We start from the raw sequence: 22,720 nt of genomic DNA on the forward strand, positions 1-22,720 counted from the left end.
CTCTCGTTCCTTTGCTAATGTGTATTAGTGGTGGTAAGTAGTTTAGTTGCTGCCGTGACTTTCTCCTTATGTTACTAATCCTCTATCTATCCGTTCAATAGGATTTGCGATACAACAATTTATTTATTTATTTATTTATTGACATTTGTAGAGCGCGGCGAATACCCGTGGGCGTCTCGGCGCTAATTAAGGGATGGATCAGCAACTGGGGTAAAGAAGATATACATGGCTATTGGTCAAATAACCACAATGGCTTCGGTAGCAGTTGAGCATCCACAGGTAATGGCTTATTTTGACTTTGCTTATTTTTTTGTTTAGTAAAACCAGAGACCTTTTCCAGTTGACTTACAATGTTTGTTTCTTAAACAGAATGTGGTGTCACGCGTGATCGGCCTCCCCCTCATTAGCTCCACCTATGGCATGGTGTCCTCGGTCTACGCAAACATAAAGGAGAACCATCCCTACCTGAGGTCTGTCTGTGAAGTGGCTGAAATGGGAGTATTGACGGTCACTAACGTGGCTATAACCAGCGCTAAACCAATACTTCAAAAGATGGAGCCTCAGAGTAAGTGAAGCTAAGGTCTAATTATTGGCTCGCTTTCCCCCGCCCCCGTGGAAATGTTAAATGCAATGCTGTTGCTCAAGGTTTAAAACATTTTTACTCGGTGTTTTACATTTACAATGCGTGATTTGGGTGGGAAGATGGACTGCAGTTAAACTACTGTTTTACTCGGCATACTGTTCCAATTTGTGAATGCATCCCTTGAAAGTAGTGATGCAAGTAACCCCTTTCAGTGCGGTATCTGCACCTTTAGGCCTGGGATACAATAAGGCTGGGGCCTCCTGGAAAGGGGTCGGGAGGAGGGGGGGTGGCTCGATTTTGTTATTGCTCTAGAGGGTATCAGTTGCTCAAATGGCAGGAGAAGGTGAAGTGAGGTTCCTGACTATGTTCCTTTTTGGGATTGGCTGCTTTTGGAGGTGCTCGAGAGGGGGAATACCTACAAAACCCTAAACATGATGCACACCCTTGTGAATCTCCAAGGGCGCGGGACAGGAGTGAGATGGCTTACACTGACTAAGAGACCGCCTTAATGCACCAACAGTCAGTAACCATTAACTCTAGGTTGAGGCTAATACAGCTCGAAATACAACACGGTTTATTATGACAGGGCACAACTACATGCAATGGGAAGAGCGATATCCCTGGACTGCGTGAGATGGACTCACTCTTCTCGCCCCCACAAACACACACAATGTGTTTGCCCAGTAATCCAGCCACATTAGGACCAAGTGGCACACGAATTGCAAAACACCCTGGTGTTTGATAACCCACTTGAGCCAGAATGTCCTTTTTAGGTGTACAAAATCATGTGAATGTCCCTGGGCCACGCTCCTGTTTAGCATTAGGGACTGGTGGTAGCATAAGGGGGATATTGCCGTGCATTGGGAGGAGGTGGTTGTGTCAGGAGGTCTAACCTACAAGGGTGGAGAAAGGGGTTGGATATTTATATGGCCAGGGAGGTACCTAGAATAGCAGAGGCTGCTCTGATAATGCTATAAAGTAGTGGCTACCTGGAGGCACTATTATGGGCTGGGTCTTATTGATGACTGGTCTTGGCTGTCGCATACCATATGACCACTGGAATGTGTTGCCAGAAAACTTATCATGCGACTGTAAACTGAACTGCTGCACTGGGCATCTACCTATGTTTACAATTGTTTGGTATTTGTTTGTATACTGTTGTGTATATGCAAAGAAAAGTGAATCTATCCCTCAGAAATTTGAGTGATAGTATGGTTACTATAAATTGAACTCTTATGGCCGTGAGATCAAAACTGTCTACCTAGACATGAAGTCACGTCGCACCCTCAATCTTACTAATTGAGTAGAGGCTGGCCGCTGCATGTAAATAATTGCTCATTGAAACTATACAAACTGAATGGTTTAAACTGTATGAAACGAATATTTATTTTTTTAGTTTCAGTTGCGAATGACTACGCATGTATGGGTCTTGATAAGATAGAGGAGAAGCTGCCAATATTGTATCAGCCGTCAGACAAGGTAATGGTTTCAATAATACAGATGCATGATTTTTTTTTTTTTTAATGTGTGGTTAGCAATACTGACTGTGCATGCCCTTTTTTGGTTCTGTAGTTGATTATTCCTGTACTTTGTTGCTACTTCTAAACTTCACCCTGTGCAGCTTTTATCTTAGTCGTTTTTGTAAATACTTTTGTCATTGAACATTTGCCAAATCGGGCAATTTCTTTTATGCTTCAACTATACATTGAATGAAATGTTAAGATTTATGTTCTATTTTCATTAGATTGTCTCCAACGCCTCCGATATGATGATTGGTGCCAAAGAAGCCTTATCCATTACAGTAACGGGTGCCAAAGATACTGTGGCTCATACAATCACTGGTGTGGTCGACAAGACCAAAGGAGCTGTTCATGAGAGTGTGGAATTGACAAAGTCTGTTGTAAATGGCAGTATTAACACAGTGCTGGGCAGCCATGTGGTGCAAATTGTGAATAATGGTGTGGACTCGGCACTCACCAAATCAGAGACTCTAATAGACCAGTATCTCCCACTGACCGAGGAAGAGTTGGGTGAGTGCATCTGGGATTCGTTTAATTACTCCACCGTAAGCCTTTCTATATTTGAAGTTTGTTTTTTATTGCTGGTATCTAAAACATCTTGTGTTCTGTCCAGTTTGTAGTATCGAAGGGACTCTCTAAGGGCCTACTGTGCAGGGAAACTGATGGCTATGGGACCTTGATGCTGGCTGCTGCTCACTTTGCCATCACATGTTTATCTCTTAGGTCTCAGGGTGCCCTTACCTAGTCCTTGCATCGCCACAGCTGGTCGGGGTTTAGTGTCATTTGATCCGCAGCAATTTATGACAAACCTTCAGTTGGCACACAGAATTTCCACTGGTCTTCCTACTGTGCTCAGTTTATACACTCCCTACTGGGCCTTATCTTCCTAGACTTCAACTTGCTCTTTCCCACCATAAGTCCACATCCTATTCTTGTACTGGCCTGAACAATTTTTGGCAACTGGCAGACTAGATTCTACTGGCTCTTAAAGCGTAGATTATTCAAGCTTGTTCTCAGATCCCCTAGTTTGTCTTTTCTGCCCATAAAAAGGCCACAGAGCGCCCCCAGGCCCAAGAATGTAAATAGTCTTAACCCCTCTCTACACTCTCCACTGCACCTTCCTTGGCAGACTAATCCATGGATTTCTATCAGTCTACCTTCATCCCTTATCCTGTAGAAATCCAAGTGATCGGTTTAGTGTGCCGGATGGAGTTTCCTTAATCTGAAGCTCCTAGGGTGCCACCCATCAGCATAACCCGCTGTGTCGGCTTCCTCTGCAAAGTAGTCTTTGGAATGTGTAACCTATACCTGTCCATTCATCCCCTCAAAAGTGTCTACATTGCACCACTGGGCACACTATTGCTTTGAAACAGTAGGACTTTATGCCAAGATCTTGTGTGGTGGGATTTTGTTGAGCTGTACATAAGCTGCATTGTGCTTACAAGGTGCCAGTTCATGTGTGCACATAGATATTTTTGTTATTTACATGCTTCTTTGGAGTCTTCTACGATCGCACACCGCTAGCCTCTCCTCCGGATCGCCTCTGAGCATTCTGGTTTATGAAGTGCATGTAGTTTGAAGAGTTGAAACAAGTTCATGAGTGTTTCACCAAAGTTGGTGCAAGTAAGTACTTGTGGTTCCCAGGATCTCTAGACCCGTGGCAAGGCCCGGGTTTCCGGATAGTTTCCCTCATCAGTAGACACATGATTAGGGGTGGGTGAGAAGGCCGCCAAGTAACCGTCACAGGCCTCGATGCCTCTCCGGCACGCAGGTGTTTTTCCAAAAGCTCGCCAGCTTATGGGCTCATGGAAGCCCTTTAACAGAAATCTACAAAGACTCTTTGGGGTCTTGCAGTTTAGAACCACGTTGGTGTCTTCTGAACTAAATATAAACCTACATTTGTCCATCTTTTATCCTAGTAGGATGAGGAGGTGGTGGTTTCATTTGGTTATTGCAGAGACCTGTTTTCAACTTGCAGGTGCTGCTTTCTGTTTTTTTTTTTGGGGGGTGGGGGGGAGGTTGCTGCAACAAAGATCTCCTATGACTGACTTGGTTAACGTTTGACGTCTTTCATGGCTGCCAGACTTGCTTTCTCAGGACATTTGTTAAAAAATGTAGAATTCGTTAGTGGTGCTATGCACCAAACAATTGAGTTTGTTTTGAGTTTGAATGGTTTTTGTTTGGTTTGTTCATTTATTTCCAAATATAAAATTGAATACAAAAGCTGTGTACCTTATCCTTTACCACGGCAGGATACTAAATTTGTCTTGCTCATTTGGCAGCACATGTTCATGTCTAAATGTCACCCCTTAATTCTCCAACAGGCAAATATCCCTTCTAACACGAGACATAACTTGGTGAAGCTAAAGTTAGTATTTTATAAGGGGCTAGGGAGCTCATGCTTTCCATGCCCCAATCATACAGCACTTGCTTCACAAAGAAGCTGGGTAAATGGCTTCTCTTACCACTTGTAATGGTTACTGTGATTGCGGGACATTATTCCCTTCACTTCCCTGAATGCATAAGTGTGGGTTATTGTGTATCGCGTTGGCAGGTTGTGGTCCTAACTTATAGTTTGTTTTCTGTTTGCAGCTGCAGAAACTGCATGTGTGCAAGGCTTTGAAGATGGGGCTCAGAAGCCAAACTACTATATTCGAATATGTTCCTTGTCGCGCAAAGTTCAGAAGCGTGCCTACAGTCAAGCCATAGCCGGGTTGAGTGATGCAAAATCCAGGAGCCAGGAAGCAATTTCTCACCTCCACCGTACAGTTGCCCTGGTAAGAAATGCATTGCAACTGTGTGTATCCCTCTGTATACATGTGTCTAGTATTGAGCTGAAAGTCCATATCTTCTTATTAAAACTTTCTTTTCTACCACTTTGCTTCAACTCAGTCGGGTTGGAAATGTGCATTAAACATTTGCTGCATTCATTGCCTGCCGTTTCCTTTTAATCTGACCTGTTAGACCAATAGCATTCAAAATGGACAATACTGGACATGCAAATGTGTTGCAAGGGGGTTTCTTAATGTTACTGCAGTGGTTAGCTGCACTCTGGTTACTTTCTTACTGTTATCTACTGAACTGTAACGCAAGGCATCAACGCACTTTCTCCTTCAGATGGAATATGCACGGAAAAATATGGATAGCGCCAACCAGAAGCTGCATGATGCCCAAGAAAAGCTTTACCAATCTTGGTTGGAATGGAGCAAAAGCACAGGCCAAAACGTTGGCGAGGAGTGTAACGGCACAGAGGTAACTCTGCACTCTTCTGATCTACAGATTTTTCCAGATTACTGCCTTAATGTTTAAGAATTTGTTGTGCGGGCAATGTAGTGCTATTTATACCTTACATTTGTGGATGCTTGCTGCAGCCTTGTACATTAAACTGAAGCTCTGCAGAACCCTGCAAGACTTCAGTGGCATCACTCATGAAGCTGATGTGACTGGATTCCTGTGCTCAAACTGATGCTAGTATAGCCAGCTTGTACAGTCTGTAAACTTAATACTGCGTAGCCTTGTCAGTTCAAGTACTTGCAATCTTTTTCTTTCCCCAGGATGTTGAGTCTCGTACCCTGGTGATTGCCCACAACCTTACAAAACATCTTCAGACCACCTGCATCACTCTAGTGTCCAGTATACACGGCCTGCCCCACAACATCCAGGAACAGGCTCACCACATGAGTACAATGGCTGGTGAATTGTACCAGAACTTCCACTTGGCCTCCTCTGTAAGAGAAATCTCCGACAACGTTCTTGCGACCACTAGAGGACAATTGGACAAAATGAAGGGTTCAATGGATAATATGGTGGACTATGTTGTGAACAACACGCCACTCAACTGGTTGGTGGGTCCCTTTTATCCCCAGTTGGGTGGCACTCATCATACGGAGGAAAAGGTGAAGGAGACTAACAGCCAACATGCATGCAAAAATTAGTTTGTACCATATGCACTGCAGCTCTCACTGTATACTATTTATGCCAAGTTATCTGCCAGCTGTGCAGCATGGATCATCTAATCGTGATGGATAAGTTGGACATGCAAGGATAAATGTATAAAAGCTTGCGGAGCACTTGTATGACCATAATTGTCTTTACCTCGAAGGTAATTTACTGAATCTTGCCAGTTACTGGTCTTTATTGAGCACTTTTTGTATTGCACATGAATTTCTGGTGAACATGCTTTTTTAGTAAGTGCTATGGTATCCGAAATCCGAATTGGTTCTACACCACGTCATAGTGTGTCACCATGTATTGTGTATTTATAGTAATAAACACTTCTAGCAGCATACTGTCTCGAGTGAACCTTTCATGTATCCACCTGGGTGAAAATTAAAGTCTGGGTTGCAAGTGGAAAACACACCTAATGTTCTGATGGAATGACTGTGCTCATACCTAATCAGATCTGATGGAGGGCTGATTGAACTTCACAAGCCCTACACCCATGTAACTTTGAGTTTAGCATGTGCCCCCTCATGGTTGCAAATGAATTGTCCGACCATGCTTGGATATGCAGGTGTTTGGGTGCCTGGGCCTCGCGTGCCACACTTTCAACTCTAAGCTCACCAAGTGGGTGTGCTGTATACAGTGAAGTAAGAAACTGGAGCAAACCTGAAGTAAAAGGGAAGGAGTGTGGGATGCCGAGATGGGTCATAATTGAATAAAGTACAAGAAGGCCTGCAGAAGGTGAGTTTAGTCTAAAGCCATTTTAATGTTGAGCAACACCTCACTAAACTAATAATCATCGGGGGAAACAATGGGCCAGATTTAGTTTGTTAGGCAGAATGTTCTGCTACAAACGTGACCAAAGATGGTCTTCTAAATTCTTGGTCTGTCCACTTGATTCAGAGTCTGGGAAACTGTGTTCTGACAGTGTTAGCTCTGCCACTGAACCATAATCAGACTGCCTGAAGGTGTAGGGGTCCATTGCAGTACAGACATCGGACACTTTGGCCAACTTGGAGGGAATTACGTTTAATAAAAAAAGCATTACAAAAGTTTTTCGCCACCAGGGATTATCTGGCGGTGGCTATCAGAAGAAAACAAATGGCCTTCTGCTTCACCTGATGCTCATCTACCCCAGACATTAACCCCGGAGACCACTCCCCTTTTTTTGTGGGGGGCTACTAAGTTTTCACTCACTTTGGTGCACTCTGGCCCTGAAGCTAAGCAGATCATCCCGTCCTGGCTGATACATATTGAGAGGGCTACAGCAGCTTGAGCCAACACATGCAGACCCAACCAATGGCATACCATGTTTAGGGGGTCAGGCAGAAGCTCCTGTGGCCCACTATCCTATTCTTCCCTGCCATAGCCTGACAAACCATACCAGCCAAAGCAAATCACTTTGGCGATGAAATGAAGAAAACCCAGAATTACTAGCAAAGTGCCAACTAACAAATAGATTATAACAATTTCCTGGTGTAAGGGGGGGTTGATATGCCGGAGCACTACCTGGCTGGTGCTGCGAACGGCTGTTGGCCGATGCAGCCCCACCCGTTTTTCTAACGTTCTGCACTGGCGCAGAATGTTCGAAGCAGCCAAGGTGTTAATCAAGGACTGGTTCATAAATATGCCACCGTTAGTGTTTCCAAATAACCTACGGAATCTATGGACACCTCATCCTAGGATGACAGTCTAAAAAAAACAATCTGGATAGGCAAGGTAATAGCTGCTATTGCAGTTGGAATTGCAGAAATCCTTGTCCTCAATGGATACATTCCTGTTTTAAAATTTCAGCCTCAAGCTGGCATTATACTTTGTGCCTCTTCAACTTGATGGGTGACCTGGAGGCAACAGCGCCAGTTATGACTGAGTCCTCTACTAAACCAGGCAGGGATCGTCAATTATACATGTCCTATTGTCAATTTTCTTATTCGATAAGTGCCAAGCTACTTCAAAGATTCACAGGTTAAGAATCTCTGCACTACAGACCATGTAAACCGAACTGCTCACATGAAGGTTTTAACTGCCAATTTGACCTTTCCAAATAACTATTTTTTTTTTAAATAAACCTAAGTCACCCCTAAGTAGGCCATAAGGCAGGCTATATGGTATATGAAAAGGATATGTTAAAGTTTAATGTTAAACATGACCTTACCCTAACTAGCCCCTCACTGTAGTTGGGTTGGCTGTACCATAGGAAATCACTGCGGTATTAAAGACTAATACTTAAATAGTAATGTATCTGCAATGGTACTAGCTAGAAAAATAATTAAATTATCAAATACAATTCAATGGTGAAACCACGTTATTTTAGAAAGTTACCTTTGTCCTACCTGAAGTCACTGGACGCTAAAATCAGCAATTTCGTCCCCAACCACTGCAAGTACCATGTCAATAGGTGTGTGAGCGGTGAACTTGTTCCCAGGATGGTCAAAAAGAAAAGGGGGAGTGAGCCCTTAACGGAATGGACTGGCAGCTGCCCCCAATGACTTAACATGACCATGGCCTACCTTGTCACAAGCAGATGTAGATTACACACAGGCCATCATGGGGGCCTTTTTGTTGGCATCTGATTCTGAACTGTTTTTTCTGTGTTTCATTTGAAGTGTACTTCAGATAAGGGAAACAGAACCCCAAAACACTTTGTGTTTATCCACTATCTGGTTGCTGGGAACTCTGCTTTTGTTCTACCAGACTGAGTTTTTGACGGTATAGCGACTGTTTAACACTGCATTTTAGTGTTAGATGTGGGAGGATACCAGGATTACCATAGTACACTCTGTGCACCACACACCCCCTCAGTGGAAAGTTTAGTGTGGCTGAAGACATTGGCCAACTTGCAAATGCCCAAACTGCTTAGGGTTAACACTGGAAACTCTTACCCCATTGGATATGGTGTCCTTAGGAGTCATTCCCACTCACTGGCTTGTGACTGTTAGACATATGAGCTCTCCAAGCTTACACTTCAGAACACTCCTACACCTATGGAAGATCAGAGGACCGAATCTGCTGTCGGATACCTGAGTAAATCCCTGGAGCATTGGACCTGCTCTTTAGTCTTTCCAGGACAAAGTGGACTCCAAGGATCAGAAGGTTGACCGCCAGTTCAAACTGCAGGGACACAAGGTACAAGAGGCCTTGTCTGGCATCCTAACCCTTTTCCTTCTAGGCCTCCTGCCCCAGTGCTAAGTCTTATTAGGCTATTTGGGGTAGTTTGTGCTTAGGTTCCTGGAACTCTTTGTCCACAAAGTATCCACACCAAGTTTGCATCCTTTTCTTCCAACCGCCTGATGATTTTAAAGGTACCTAGAGTTTGTGGATTCCCCTGGAGGGTACCCAGAAATTAGCCAAAATTCAGCAATATTTTTTTGGGTGGGAAAAGTGCTGCATGAGTGGTACCAAAGGGTTTGTGGTGCTGAAATCACCAGCTTTCAGGGACAGGCAAACGTGTTAGAAAACCAACATTTCCTACAGTTTTGGCATTTTACTGGGACATAGCCTATTTTGTGCTTAGTCTCCTTCCAGTTAGTGTTATAAATGGGTGTGAGAGCAATAATGGATCCTGAAACTATACTTTTCCTAAAAGTAGACACAATTCTGCATTTAGCAAGGGCTCATTTGTGTAGATCCTTCAAGGGTTTCCTATAGAAACTAACAGTTGAAATAAAAAAATTGAGGTGAAAAAACAGCAGTTTGTGCTAACATTTTCACTTGTAACTTTTCACTTGTAACGTCAAACTATGGCAGATTTTTAACTGTATAAAGTTACGTCCGCTAGACACTTCTGGTTGCGGAGATATATAGGACTTGTAGGTTTATAAAGAACCTGAGGGACCCAGAGCCAATAGCTGAGCTGTGCTTTGCAATGGGTTTTCATTGTGTACTGAGTGTATATAGCAATTTATTTGGTAAGATGTAAAGTGAAAAATGGGTATCTAGGACACCTATGTTTTCTGAAATGGGAACAGAATAGTTTTTAAGCAGTAGTTATTTGCACTTCTCTGAAATTGTGGATACCCATACTAGCCTGTGAATTATAAGACATTTTTCAAAGTGACCTTTTTATCACATTGTCTTACATTTGGAAGGCAGAAATGCATAGAAATTAAATTGATAATAACAGTTGTTCTACAGTTCTGTGTTCCCTTTAACAGTTGTTCTACAGTTCTGTGTTCCCTTAAGTTTCCTGATAAAACTTGTGTGGGTTGGCCTAGTGCCTGTGGCAGGAAACAGCCTGAAACGCAACCTGGACATTCACATTCTTCTTGGGAAAATTGACCCTTTTTCACAATGTGTCTAGCTGTGTATTTTGTACTCTAGTGCTGCCGGCACCTAGGGAAACCTAGTAAACGTATACATTTTTGAAAACTAGACTCCCAGGGAAATCCAGGATGGAGTGTCTTGTGTGACTCATCAGGTTCTGTTACTCCAAATCCCTTGCAAACATCAAACTATGTAAACAAACTCATTTTCCTCAAATTTCTGTGATGAAAAGTTCTGGAATCTGCAGGGGGCCACAAACTTCCACCCAGGCATTTCTGTCTCCCGATAAAAATGGTACATCACTTATGTGGGTAGGCCTAGTGCTCTCAACAGGAAATGACCCAAAACGCAACATGGACACCACATTTTTCTAGTGAAAACTGACTTTTTTTTTGTTGTTGCAATGTGCCTAGCTGTGGATTTTGAACCCTAGCTCAGCAGCTGGCACTGTTGTGCAGTACCACTCAGTGATTTAAGTTCAGCTCAAATCTTTTTTTTGAAAATCTGATCAAAATTGATTTTTAAATGGTCATTTTTTTTTTTTCCTAAATTCACTTCTGTACATTCTTTAAACTTTATTCAGGGCTGGGGACTAAGTTCATGAGTCCTGTAGTGGTCACTGCAACACAAATGTTTGTCATAGCCAGCCAATCATAGCACTCTCTCTGAGACCGCCCCATCAGCCAGTGAAATGGCTTTAATTTTGAAACAAAGGTCTGGCTATACAAGTATTTTTAACCTTCATTTTTACTGAACAGAGTTACACCAAGGTCTAGCTTTCTGCCACATTTTGGAGTATCTCTTTATAGCTGTTTTGGCTGTAGCACTGTTCAAAAACCCTTATGTAAAATGCCTGGGGAAATACATTTTGGAACTGCCCTTTTTTCTCGTTCCCAGCAGGGGCATAGCCTGGTCAGTAAAGTTGGGGTGTGTGAACTTCAGATTTTCTGACAATCGGGTTAGAATATAATGTTTAAGTACATTACATGACCAGCAGGGTGCATGAGATGTGCCTAAGGGGCAGTGGAGAGGGAGAGAAATATGGATGGGTGTGAGTACTAAGAGAAAAAACACAATATTTTATAAAATAAATACTTTGTGGACTTTCAAAATATAGAGGGCGGAGCACTTGTATGTGTTTTTGTGTATGTAAAACATCCTGCTGAAATCCGACTGACATCCCACAATACCCGACTGGAAGCACCTGTACCCAACTATTTATTAGAAAATGCGTTTATTGGGAAGGGTGGGGTAGTACCCCAAACACCCCTCCTGATGCTATGCACCTGGGTCTCAGCTTGACGGATTACTCTCAAAACGTTTGTTCAAAGCTGTTTTTATTGTGAACACAGCGATAAGCCTACAACCCCTTATCGGGGCCGGCCGCGCAGAGAAAAGTCAGTAGATGTAGTTAACCAGGAGAGGTGAAATCCTTAACACAGCGCCCTGCCTACAACCCCCGGGGGGGCCGGCCGCGTGGCTTAGGGGAGAATATAGCAAGAGGTGGCCATGCGCTGGCAACGTGCCGTTGTACGGGGGAGGCGCGTATGGGAAGGAGAGCAGTGGTGTCACATTTTCAAAGGCCCAACAGGGACCAAACTGCCCCAAAGGGGGGCGGAAGCCAGAGTGGCAAGCAAGAAAGAAGAAAAAGTCGGAAGAAGAAGAGCAGTGGTGAGGTGGAGAGGGGCCAGGGAGGTGTAGCTGCGGACGCCTACAAGAGACGTAAAACGCAAACCAGCACTGGGGGAAGCGACTAAGAGCCTAGCCTGCTTGGATCAGCAGGGATGAGGGCGTCCTCGAACAATTGCAGAGCGCGGAGCCTGGGAGGCATGCGGCGGGCATAGCTGATGGAGCACAGGTGACGCACGAGAGGTTCCCACACTGCCTTGAATCGTACCCCCCTTGATTGTATCCGCGCCGTGAGCAGCTCCATGGTCAGGACCTGCCAGAGGCGCACGAACCAGGAAGCTATCGGCGGTGCCTCAGCCCGCTTCCAGTACAGAGCAATGAGTTGCTTGGCAGCGCCTAACATGTGAAGGGTGAGGATCCAGTCGCTGCGCGTGAGTGCTCTAAGTGTGGGGGGTCGAACGCCCAGCAGGAGTGTGCAAACCTCTTCAGGGAGGGGAAAACCCAACACCTTCTTAATGTGACTAAGGACCTCCTTCCAAAAGACAGCCAGGGCAGGGCACGACCACCAGATGTGTATGAAGTCACCAGTCGCAGTGCCACACCTCCAGCACAGCGGTGAGGAGGTGGGGAACATTTTGCTGAGTCGCAGGGGGGTGTAATACCATTGCGTTAGCATCTTGTACGCGTTTTCCCTCTGTGGGATACTGCGGTAGGTTTTGGGGATGTCACTCCAGAGCCTAGACCATTGAGATGGCGTGAGTTCAGTGCCAGTCGCCGTCTGCCACTGCCTCTGGTAGGGATGCGCGTGCGGAGTGAGGGGGTGCTGCAGGATATTGTAAATTTGGGAGATGAGCCGTTTCAGTCCCCCGAGGGAGCGTGCCAACTTCTCAAATGGAGTATACGCCCTGGAGGCAGCCTGAGACATGTCGTCTCCCGAGATCCAGTGGCGCAGCTGCGCATACTGTAAGCTGGCGGTTAAAGGGAGGCCAAATTATTCCCTGCAGTCCAGCCATGATTTAGGCGACCCACCAAGAAAGAGATCCCCTGCAACCCTGCAATCTCCTTGTGTCCAGCTCTCGAAAGCTCGGGTCCGGGCAGCAGGGGGAAAGTGCGGGTTACCAGCAATGGGGGTATGCGGAGAGGGGAACGTGGTTAAACCCTTGGACACTGCCACTCGGTCCCATACGTAAAGCACCGTCCTCGTGGGGACTGCCATATACGCGCTTCTGGAACGCGCCACCCGCGGTAACCAAGGCAAGTCCCATATGGTGCGCCCCGTGACCACTCGGTCCATGTGGAACCAGTGTTTGTCGCTTTCGCGTGCACCCCATTCGATCACGAACCGGAGATGCGCCGCCCAATAGTAGTGGAGGAGATTCGGGCAGGCGAGGCCACCCCTGTCTCTCGGTTCCATGAGGACTTTCTGCGAAAACCGGGGTCGCTTACCTCCCCATATGAAGGACGTGAGGTCGCGCTGGAGGTTCCTGATGCAGTGGATCGGGATCGGAGTGGGGAGGCACTGGAAAACATAGAGAATGCGGGGGAGGACCGACATCTTGACCGCATTGAGCCGCCCCAGCCAGGATATCATCAAGGGTTTCCATTTCCGCAGGTCTGTCAGGACTTCCTTGCGGCAAGAGGCCCAGTTTCTGGAGGACCACGAGTCGAGGTGGGGGTGTGATGTCCAGACCTAGGTATTTAATGTGGTCATCCGCCCAACGGTAGGGTGTGACCCCCTTCAGGAAGGAAACCTCCTCTTCGGGGATGGTGAGGTTAAGTGCCCAAGATCTGGTATGGTTAATTTTAAGGCCGGACGCCTGCTCAAACAGTGAGAGGGCTTTGTGCACCGCTGGGAGGGAGACCCGAGGGTTCGTAAGAGTAAGGATCAGATCGTCCGCGAATAACGCTACCTTGTTGGTGCGTCCCCCGTGGGGGATACCGTGAATGTCAGGAGCGCGCCTAATCAGCTCCGCCAGCGGCTCAACCGCTAAAGCGAACAGGAGCGGCGAGAGCGGGCATCCCTGCCGTGTTCCCCTGTGAATCGAAAGCGGCGATGTCAGTTGGCCGTTGACCCGAATTCTGGCCTGTGGCCCGAGGTAAGGGGCCATGCACCTGGAGATCATGTTAGGGCCAAGACCTAGTTTCTTGAGAACCGCCCGTAGGAAGGTCCAGTCGACCCGGTCGAAGGCCTTTTCTGCGTCCAGTGAGAGGAGGCAGGCCGGGATTTTCCAATGGTGCACCTTTCCCACCAAGTGCGCCAGCCTGCGAACATTGTCGGCTCCCTGGCGATCTCGTATAAATCCCACCTGGTCCGGGTTCACCAATCCCGGCATGTGCGGGTCCAGCCGTTTGGCCAGGATCTTAGTGTAAATCTTGAGATCGGTGTTAAGGAGGGCGATGGGGCGATAGGAGGCGCAGAGGTCGGGATCCTTCCCAGGCTTGGGGATCAGGGCAATTTCCGCCAGACCCATATCGGGGGACGGGCCAGTGGCGTCAGAGAAGGAGCCGTAGAGCCGCAGCAGATGCGGGCGGAGCTGGGTCAGGAACAGGCGATAGAAGGCCAACGGCAGGCCGTCCGGCCCCGGGGTTTTCCCCACAGGGAGGTCCTTGACAGCTTCCGTTATTTCCTCCTCCAGCAGAGGACCCTCCAACGAGGCTGCACACGCCGGGGACAGTGGAGACCCCTCGAAGTCCGCGAGGACGGCCTCCCGTGCCTCCGCAGAGGTGGGCTCCTCAGCATACAGAGAGGAGTAGTAATCGACAAATGCAGCCTGCTTGGCCTTCTCAGAGGTGACACTGGTGCCATCCTGCCGCTTGACATTGGCGATGTGGGCCCTAGCGGCACGTGCCCGCAGCCTGCCGGCCAGTAGGCGACCAACCTTGTCCCCTCCCTCGTAATACCGCTGCTTGAGCGCTAGCAGGGAGTGCTCCGCCTTGTTGGTGCGCAGGGTGCGGAGTTGCCCCCTGAGATTGGCGAGAGTCCTCTTTGACGCCCGCGAAGGGGTGTCCCGGTCCCGGGCCTCCGCCAGTTTGATCTCGGAAGCCAGGTCGGTTTCCATCTTGAACGCTTCCTTCCTCCGTGCCACCGCCAGGGAGGTGATGTGGCCCCGAATGGTGGCCTTGAAGGCATCCCAGACCGTGTGGAAGGGCAGGTCGGGGGTGTCGTTAACGGCGAAATACGAGTCTATGGCGTCACGGATGCTAGCGACGTCGTCCGGGTCCCGAAGGACCCTCGGCGGGAGCACCCACCTGCGTTCACGAGTGGCGCGGGCCAGGGGATCCTGAAGCAAGAGTTCCACGTGAGCGTGGTCCGACAGGGAAATGTCGGATATAGCGGCAGCTAAGGAGTCTCGGGCCAATTCAAGGGAGGTGAAGAGATAGTCGATCCGGGAGTACGTCCGATGGGAGTGTGAGTAGAAGGAGTAGTCTCGGGCCCCCGGGTTGTGGTAGCGCCACACATCCACGAGTCCCAGGTCGGTAAGTTGCGTTCTAAGGGTAGAGGACATCGCTCCCGCACCGGTAAAGGGGGCTCCCGCACGGTCTAACTCTGGGTCCCAAACAAGATTGAAATCTCCGCCCAAGATCACATTGGTGTCGCCCGATGGGAACTGATCCCGCAGAAGTGCCTGGAGGTATTTGTCCTGCGACTGGTTGGGCGCATACACACATCCTAGAGTGAATTGTGCACAGCCCATCTGTACCGTGGCTCGGAGGAACCGCCCGTCAGCGCTCCTGAAGGGTTTCACGGATCCCCGCCTAATGCCAGCCCTGCAGAGGATTGCCACCCCCGCTGTCTTGGTGTCAGAGGATGCCCAGAATTGTGTGGGGTATCTAGGGTGCGCCATGCGTTTGATGTCCCCCCTGAGAAGGTGTGTCTCCTGGAGGAGTATAATGTCAGGGGAGTGGTGTAGGAGGTAGCGCCATATTTGCTTCCGCTTGTTGGGGGAGTTGAGCCCTTTGACGTTGAGGGAGAGGACCTTCAGGGGTGTAGGAATGTTCGCTGTCATAGCACTAAGGGGGAGTGAAGTCGCACAGGACCCAGCGTAGCAGACCCCCCGGCAGAGAGAACAGCGGCAACCTCGTCTCGCCTCCAGCGCGCCAACCCCCGCAGGACCCACCATGCCGCCCCTCCGCAAGCGCGGGGAGAGAGTAGTAAGAGAGGGCAGTGTGAAAGAGAAGTAGGAAGAGGAAAGAGAGAAAAAAGAGAAGAGGCGCAGAGAAGAAACAGAACCAAAACAGGCCAACAGGGCCAGTGCACATTGTCCCAGGTACCGGACATCCTCTACCCGAGGGTTTGGATGAACTCAGGAATGTCACTTCCTACAGGACAAAGGGAGGGGGCGGAGATTCGGGTAGGTGAAATGAAGTCGAGTCGTCTCAGAGTCCGTGCACCCCGCTGCCTCAAGGTAGTCCGGGGGTGTGTCGAGCCGAGGGGTGTACATGGTCTATGCAGGTGCCTATAGGGCGCTGGGGCTCAGTGGTGCGGCTCATGGCCTGGTAGAGGCAAGGGGTATCGTCCATTCCATTTGACCCCCACGAGTGAGAGGGGGGGGGCCCCCACCCCCAAGAACAGTGGGGTTAAGTCACCATAGTGCATGAGGACAGACCAAAGTGCCCAGAGGACAAGTGCGTGTTCAGGGCAGCTTGGGTCACAATAGCAATGGTCAGCGGCCTTCCGGGGTCGAGGGGCGATCCCCACCTTCAGAGCCAGAGGCGATAGGCTGGGAGGCCTGCTCCTCGCGATCGCCCTCAAGGGAGCGGATGTGCGCAAGGATGTCCTGCTTGGTCTGCGAGGTAGAGAGTGCGTCCACCGGAGGGGACCGTCGACGTTTGCGCACAATGGACCATTCTGAACGTGGAGGTGCCTTCTCTGAGTGGGGAGGGCGAGTTGGACTGTGGTCCGGGGATTCCGGCATGCCTAGCAGTTGCGCCGCCTCACGATAGGACCTGAGGGCCCTGCGCTTGCCCTCCCACCTGAAGATGAGCGCAAAAGGATGGCCCCACTGGTATGAGATGTTGAGGGTCCGGAGTCTCTCTGTGACCGGGCGGAAGACCTTCCTTCTATGGAGTGTGGTGGGGGGCTAAGTCCTGGAAAATCTGGATCTTGTGGCCCTCATACCGCAGGTCCGGGTTGTCCCTAGCCGCCTTCAAAATGGCCTCCTTCTCAGTGAAGTAATGGAGTCTGGTGACGATGTCGGGCAGGAGGCCCGCTTTACCTCCTGCTCCAAAGACTCGGTGTGCGCGGTCGAGGCGCGGCGGGGGGCGTCTTCCTCGCCCCACACCGCTTGCAGGAGTAGGGCCACGTAGGCCATGGTATCAGTCCCCTCTTCTCCGAGTGGCACACCCCGGATGCGGAGGTTGTTGCGGCGTCCCCTGTTTTCCAGGTCTTCCTGCTTGATCTGGAGCTGGATATGTTGCTCTTCAAGGGTCGCCACTCTCTGCCAGATCTGCTCTAGGTCCTCGTTGCGGGAGTCGACCGTCTTTTCCAGGCCGTCGACCCGGTCGCCAAGATCGGTGACTTCCCTGCGTAGTTCTTTGACGCATGTATGGACCTCCGTCCTGAGGGACCCAATTTCCGTCTTCAAATCGGCCATGAAGGAGGACATGAAGGCCTGGGTTACCGGTGGAGAGTCGGCCGGCGGCGGGGGCTTCCCCCCTGCCGATGCGGGGCCCCCAGAAGATGACGGCGAGCCCGTCTTGCCCCACATGGAAGCCACTGATGTTCCCCTTGTTGTCGTTGGTGGGGGGTCCGGTTTGTTCCCCTTGCCGCGGGTCATGATCCACTTAGGGCGTCAAGGGACTGTGGAGGGCAGGGTCAGCTGATGCGCGTAGCCCTTGTTCCTTGGTGGGGGAGAGTCTGAAGGAGGCCGCGTCGGCGTCCCAGTGGCCGAGTAGCCCAAGTCGCACGTTCAGGGGACAAGGCCACATGGTAGAAGATGGCGGTGGGGGGTGTAGGCTCCACAAGCCCGAAGCAGGGTCAGATCGTACAGCTGGAGGCCAGGGTGCTGGAGTGCTGCTGGTGCGGGGGGAGGTGGGTCAGCCGGGTAGGCAGGGCAGCGTGCAGGCAGGTGGGGCTGCCAGGGAGCCGTTATCAACAGGTGACCCACGGTGATCAGGGCTCAGGGCCTACAGGCGGAAGGCCCCCGATAGCTTGTGGCGGGATGCGACCACCCGCTCTCGCCTGGTGGAGGGCCTGCTCCCAGCACAGTGTCCAGGTGGCCCCACAGTCGTGGCCGGTGAGCGTCTAAGAGGGTCCCCTTGAGTGTCCCAGCAACAGCAGGCCCAGGGCAGGGGCAGCCGGCCGTGTGCCAGAAGATGGCGGGGGCCCCCCGGAGTCTCCGCAAGCCGGGTAGGGGGCTGCCCGGGCAATAGTTCGCTAGGCTCAGCAGGGCCTCAGGGGAGGGTCGGTTTGGGGTTGGATCCTGCAGCGCTGGGGCCCTCCGAGGTCCGGCCTCACCCACACGTGGGCCCTGATCGGCCTCTCAGCCCGCCGATGCGTCCAGGGCAGCAGGGGGCACGCAAGCGGGGGCTGCCTGCGCTAGGGAGCCGGCCCTCCACCTCCAGGAGCGCCGCCGCCGGGAGCCAGCCAGGGGAGGAAAGCGGCGGGCAGACCCGCGCCCGGGCCTCACTAACGCCGGGCCCCTCCAGGAAAAGACAGGGGGAGGGGGGGCGGCGCGCTGCAGCTCACCGGGGTATCCTGCGTCGGTGGAACTGCTGCCAGGCCTCGCAAGCAGGGGGCCTCCGGCGATCTCCTCAGTCCAGGCCCGCCGCTCCCGCCAAAGCCGGGGCCTCGCGTGGGCGCGGCGTCCAGGCAGCCGCCGCGGTCCCCGCCGGGGGTAGCCCGGCTCCAGCCGCCTCGGTGCTTGAATCGGCAGCAGGCAGGTCCGCTAGTGGAGTGTGGCCTCAGGTGGGGTCAGGGGGCTCCGATGCCGCACTCGGACCGCTACGCAGGTCCACTCCGCAGGAGCCAGCCAGGACGTCTCGGCAGCAGACCCTCAGGCAAATGGGCGGCCAGGGAGCCGATCGCGGCGGATCCGGGGCTCCGGTCGGTGACAGCACGAACTTGCCCAGCCGTGAAGTGCCGCCAGAAGGGATCGCTGGCAGTGTCAGCAATGCATGGAGGGTCCCCAGGAACAGAAGCCCCCCGGAATCCGCTGAAGCAGGCTCAAGGAAGCAGCGGGGCGACGGAGCTCGCACGAGACGCGACTGATCACATCGCTGTCTCGGCCACGCCCCCTCTCAAAACGTTTAACCCCTTCGCTGCTAGGCCTTTTCCCCTCCTGTGCATAGCCTTTTTTTGGCGATTTGGGGGTAGTGCGCGCTTCGGCCCCTGTAACCTTTTGACCACATAAGGTATCCATGCCAAATTTGCGTCCTTTTCTTCCAACATCATGTGGATTCTAAAGGTGTCCAGGGTTTGTGGATTCCCTTGAAGGGTTCTCAGAAATTAAGCAAAATACAGTGAAATTTTAGTTTTTTCCAGAAAAATGGGGAAAAACGGGCTGCAAATGAAAGCATCTGGGTTTTTCCCTGCAAATGTTATCAAAAAAGTGTTTGTGGGGCTGAAATCTACATTTTCTCAGCTTTTAGGGAATGACAGTCTTTTTTTCAGAGTCAACATTTTTCAGTTTTGGCATTTTTCTGGGACGTAGCCTATTTTTGCTATTTTCAGAGCTTTCAACCTCCTTCCATTAATGGTAGAAATGAGTTTGAAAGCAATAATGGATCCTGAAAAGCTATACATTTCCGAAAAGTAGACCAAATTCTGAATTCAGAAAGGGGTCATTTGTCTAAATCCATGAAGGATTCTTTATAGAAACTAACAGTTAAATATTGGAACGTTTATGGAGATGATGGAGGTGTCGAAGTTTCGGTCTAATATGCAGTAGTCATGAAGACCATCATCAGGACAAAATATTTTGGGTCATGACCTGGCATGCCGACGGAAGACGCTGCTTTCACGATTGCGCAACTTGTCATATTGAAAATTTCAAAGTTACGCTGAATGTTCAGCTTCCAGCTGTCCAAGAACCACTCATCAAAGGGTGCTTCTATATACCAGAATGAAGATGTTAACCCATCTGGTGGATCCCTTGCCCCACATCTCTTGCTGTTCATCGAAATTAGGAACAAACCTTCTTGGAAATTTCAGGGAGTTTTCTCAGCAATGAAATATTTTGTCCTGATGGTCTTCATGACAACTGCATATTAGACCGAAACGTCAACACCTCCATCTCCATAAACGTTGCGTTGTCACCAACACACGACCACTGTCTATTGATTAACTTGGTTGTCTGTTATAATTACCAGGAGTTGATTTTTTTAGTTGTGAACTGATGAGTAGATGTCATATATACCTCTGTTCATAGCTGTTGCTTGAATTCACCTTTTTGTATTCGTCTCCCCAGATTTACATTTGATGCTCTATCACTAAATACAATTTTTTTCTGAATATAACTCACTTCCTCCGTGTGTTTTTTTCCTTCCTTTTGATTCATTCCAGCTAATTACAAAGTGTGATATCCTGTTGATATACTGGAGTTTGTTACGTGTGTACTACTATTTAAAACATGGCGTGGGCCCTATCACGTATAATGAAGTATGGATTAGATATACTAGGAAGGATGGTGTCCTAAAGTGGCCCCAATATGGTAGTTATGACACGGAGATTTTAGATAATTTAGAAGTTAAACTGTTCAAGAAGAAAGCCTGGCCGGAGATGTTTGACTCTTTCCGCCTCTGGCGAAAGGAAGCCAAACAGAAAGAAATTAAGTTAGCAAAAAGAAATAAAGAGAGAAAGGTATTTCGATAATGCAAGCTGCTTTACAGTGTAAAGATAACGAAGAAGAACAAGCGAGTGAGCAGTTGCACAGGCAATGTAAAATGGTGATTGATAAGTGTTATCCAGCTTTGCCACCTCAACAGCAAGGTGCAACAAAGGACCTTGAGAAAGATCCTTTGATGTCACATTTGTTGAGTTCGCCACCCCCTTATGTGCAAAGTGCTACAGCACTTCCGCAACCTTTAGTTGTGCAACCTCCGTTTGCTTTGTTTCCTGCTATTGCACAACCGCCAGCTCCTCTCCAGTTGGCTCATATTCCTTTGGTGCAGCCTTCTCCAGGGCTGCCGACTTTGCTACCTGCTCAGTCTCCAACTCCTACGACTTTGTCTCCAGTACTTGCTACTTCGTCTGTTATTGTTCCTACGTTGGTTTCCTCTCAGTCTGCTTTGTCTCCTGTTCTTATGTCAACTTCTCCTTCTGTTCGACAGAGAATGACTGATACTGTTACTGGTCTCTTTTCTCCTCTCTTTGGGTCATTGGGTATGACCCCTGTTTCGGCGCGTACACAGTTGCGTAGCCAACTGCCTGGTCCCGATGAGCGGGAAGTATTGGATCATTTAGCGCGTAAATGGGTGACTCATTCTTTGAGATATAATTTAGAGTCTGTTATGGATGTCTTCCGTCAATGGGAAGCACCGAAGCAGAGATATGTTTTCGAGAAGATGTGTACTTTCCTTCGTGAAGAATGGGAGATGGTGATTTGGGACAGACTCCGTCTGAGTTGTTCCACGTACAGTCCGAGTTTGCGAAGGGAACTATAGTGGGTCTCGACGTTGAAAGGGCAGTTGTGACATTGTTGTCGTTTAGGAGTGAGTCTCCTTCTCAGCCGTTGTTTGAGCCTGATTCTTCTGTTAGGAGGACAGTGCGTCAATATCCGATGAGAGGTGCCCCCAGTTTGGAGAGCGGGAGATGTGGCCGCTAATCCACCTATTCTGCCACATTTTCAGCGTGTTTGGGTACATTTTCCATGGAAGCGAGTTGAAGTCTTGGCCCTTAAGCGGACTTTGCCTGATCCACGTAAAAATCCTGCAGGGTACTATAAGGAATTATCACAGACTGCAGACTCATGTGTTATGAAATTAGCCAACATAGACATGTTGTTTGGGAATGTAGTTCCACAGCCTTTATGGGGACTGATTCGTCATACCGATCATGCGCAGGAATTAGGTGATACATGGGCTAATATTGGTGCTGCAGATGGTCGAAAGTTGGTGGTGCTAAACATGAGCCTTTAGTTGCAGAACTCCCCGGTAGGATTATTAATTACATGAAGACGTTGATGCCTGCTATGCGTGTAAACTGGGACAAATTGTCTGCATGTAAGCAGAAGAAAGACGAGTGTGTCTGATTTCTTCACTAGGTTTGAAGAGACGTTTATCGACCATAGTGGCCAGGACATGAGTACGGAAGATGGTCAACGATTGTTTGTTGATAAGTTCGTGCATAATTTGCTTCCAGATTTGTGCACTAAGTTGAAGGATTCTGAGAGTGCTTGGGCTGTTTCGTCGTCAGCACAGATTTAGGCTACTGCACAGTACTACGAGAATAGGGATAAGGACGAGAAAGATAGAGCCGATAAAAAGACTAAAGAGTTAAAGACAAAGGTTCTTTTGCAGCAAGCGTTTCCGCCTCGTAATAATCAGCGCGATTATCAGTAATCTCAGCAGTATCAGAGAAACTCGCAAAGGTTCGAGTCTTCTCAGCCGCGTTTTCCTGTAGGGCCTAATCAGTGTGTGTATTGTAAAGAAGAGGGTCATTTTAAGAGCAGTTGTCCGGTTCTGTTACAGCGCACGAATGGTGCTTCTGGTGTGAGAGGTCGAGGTGTTCAGCAAGCTCCAAGAGGTAGAGGATGTGGTGTGTTTCATCAGAATGCGCGTTCCTTGCCTCCACAGAATTCTATGAATAGTTTTGATCAGCAGAATGGTGCGTCTGGTAGGACGG

The 22,720-nt window shown here is 49.2% G+C and overlaps 1 protein-coding gene across 1 annotated transcript; it reads left to right on the plus strand.

The window, feature by feature from the left end:
• Positions 1–249: 249 nt before the first annotated feature.
• LOC147727373 (perilipin-2-like) lies at positions 250–6,391 on the plus strand. The gene is made up of 7 exons (XM_086961455.1): positions 250–279; positions 370–565; positions 1,980–2,062; positions 2,328–2,613; positions 4,696–4,880; positions 5,221–5,355; positions 5,658–6,391. Exons 1-7 carry the CDS (start codon positions 250–252, stop codon positions 6,036–6,038), a joined length of 1,296 nt encoding a protein of 431 aa, XP_086817581.1. The 3' UTR covers positions 6,039–6,391.
• The last annotated feature ends 16,329 nt before the right edge of the window (positions 6,392–22,720 follow it).

This window comes from Lissotriton vulgaris, chromosome 3_1 (genome assembly GCF_964263255.1).
Source record: "Lissotriton vulgaris chromosome 3_1, aLisVul1.2, whole genome shotgun sequence".
Lineage (NCBI taxonomy): Eukaryota > Metazoa > Chordata > Amphibia > Caudata > Salamandridae > Lissotriton > Lissotriton vulgaris.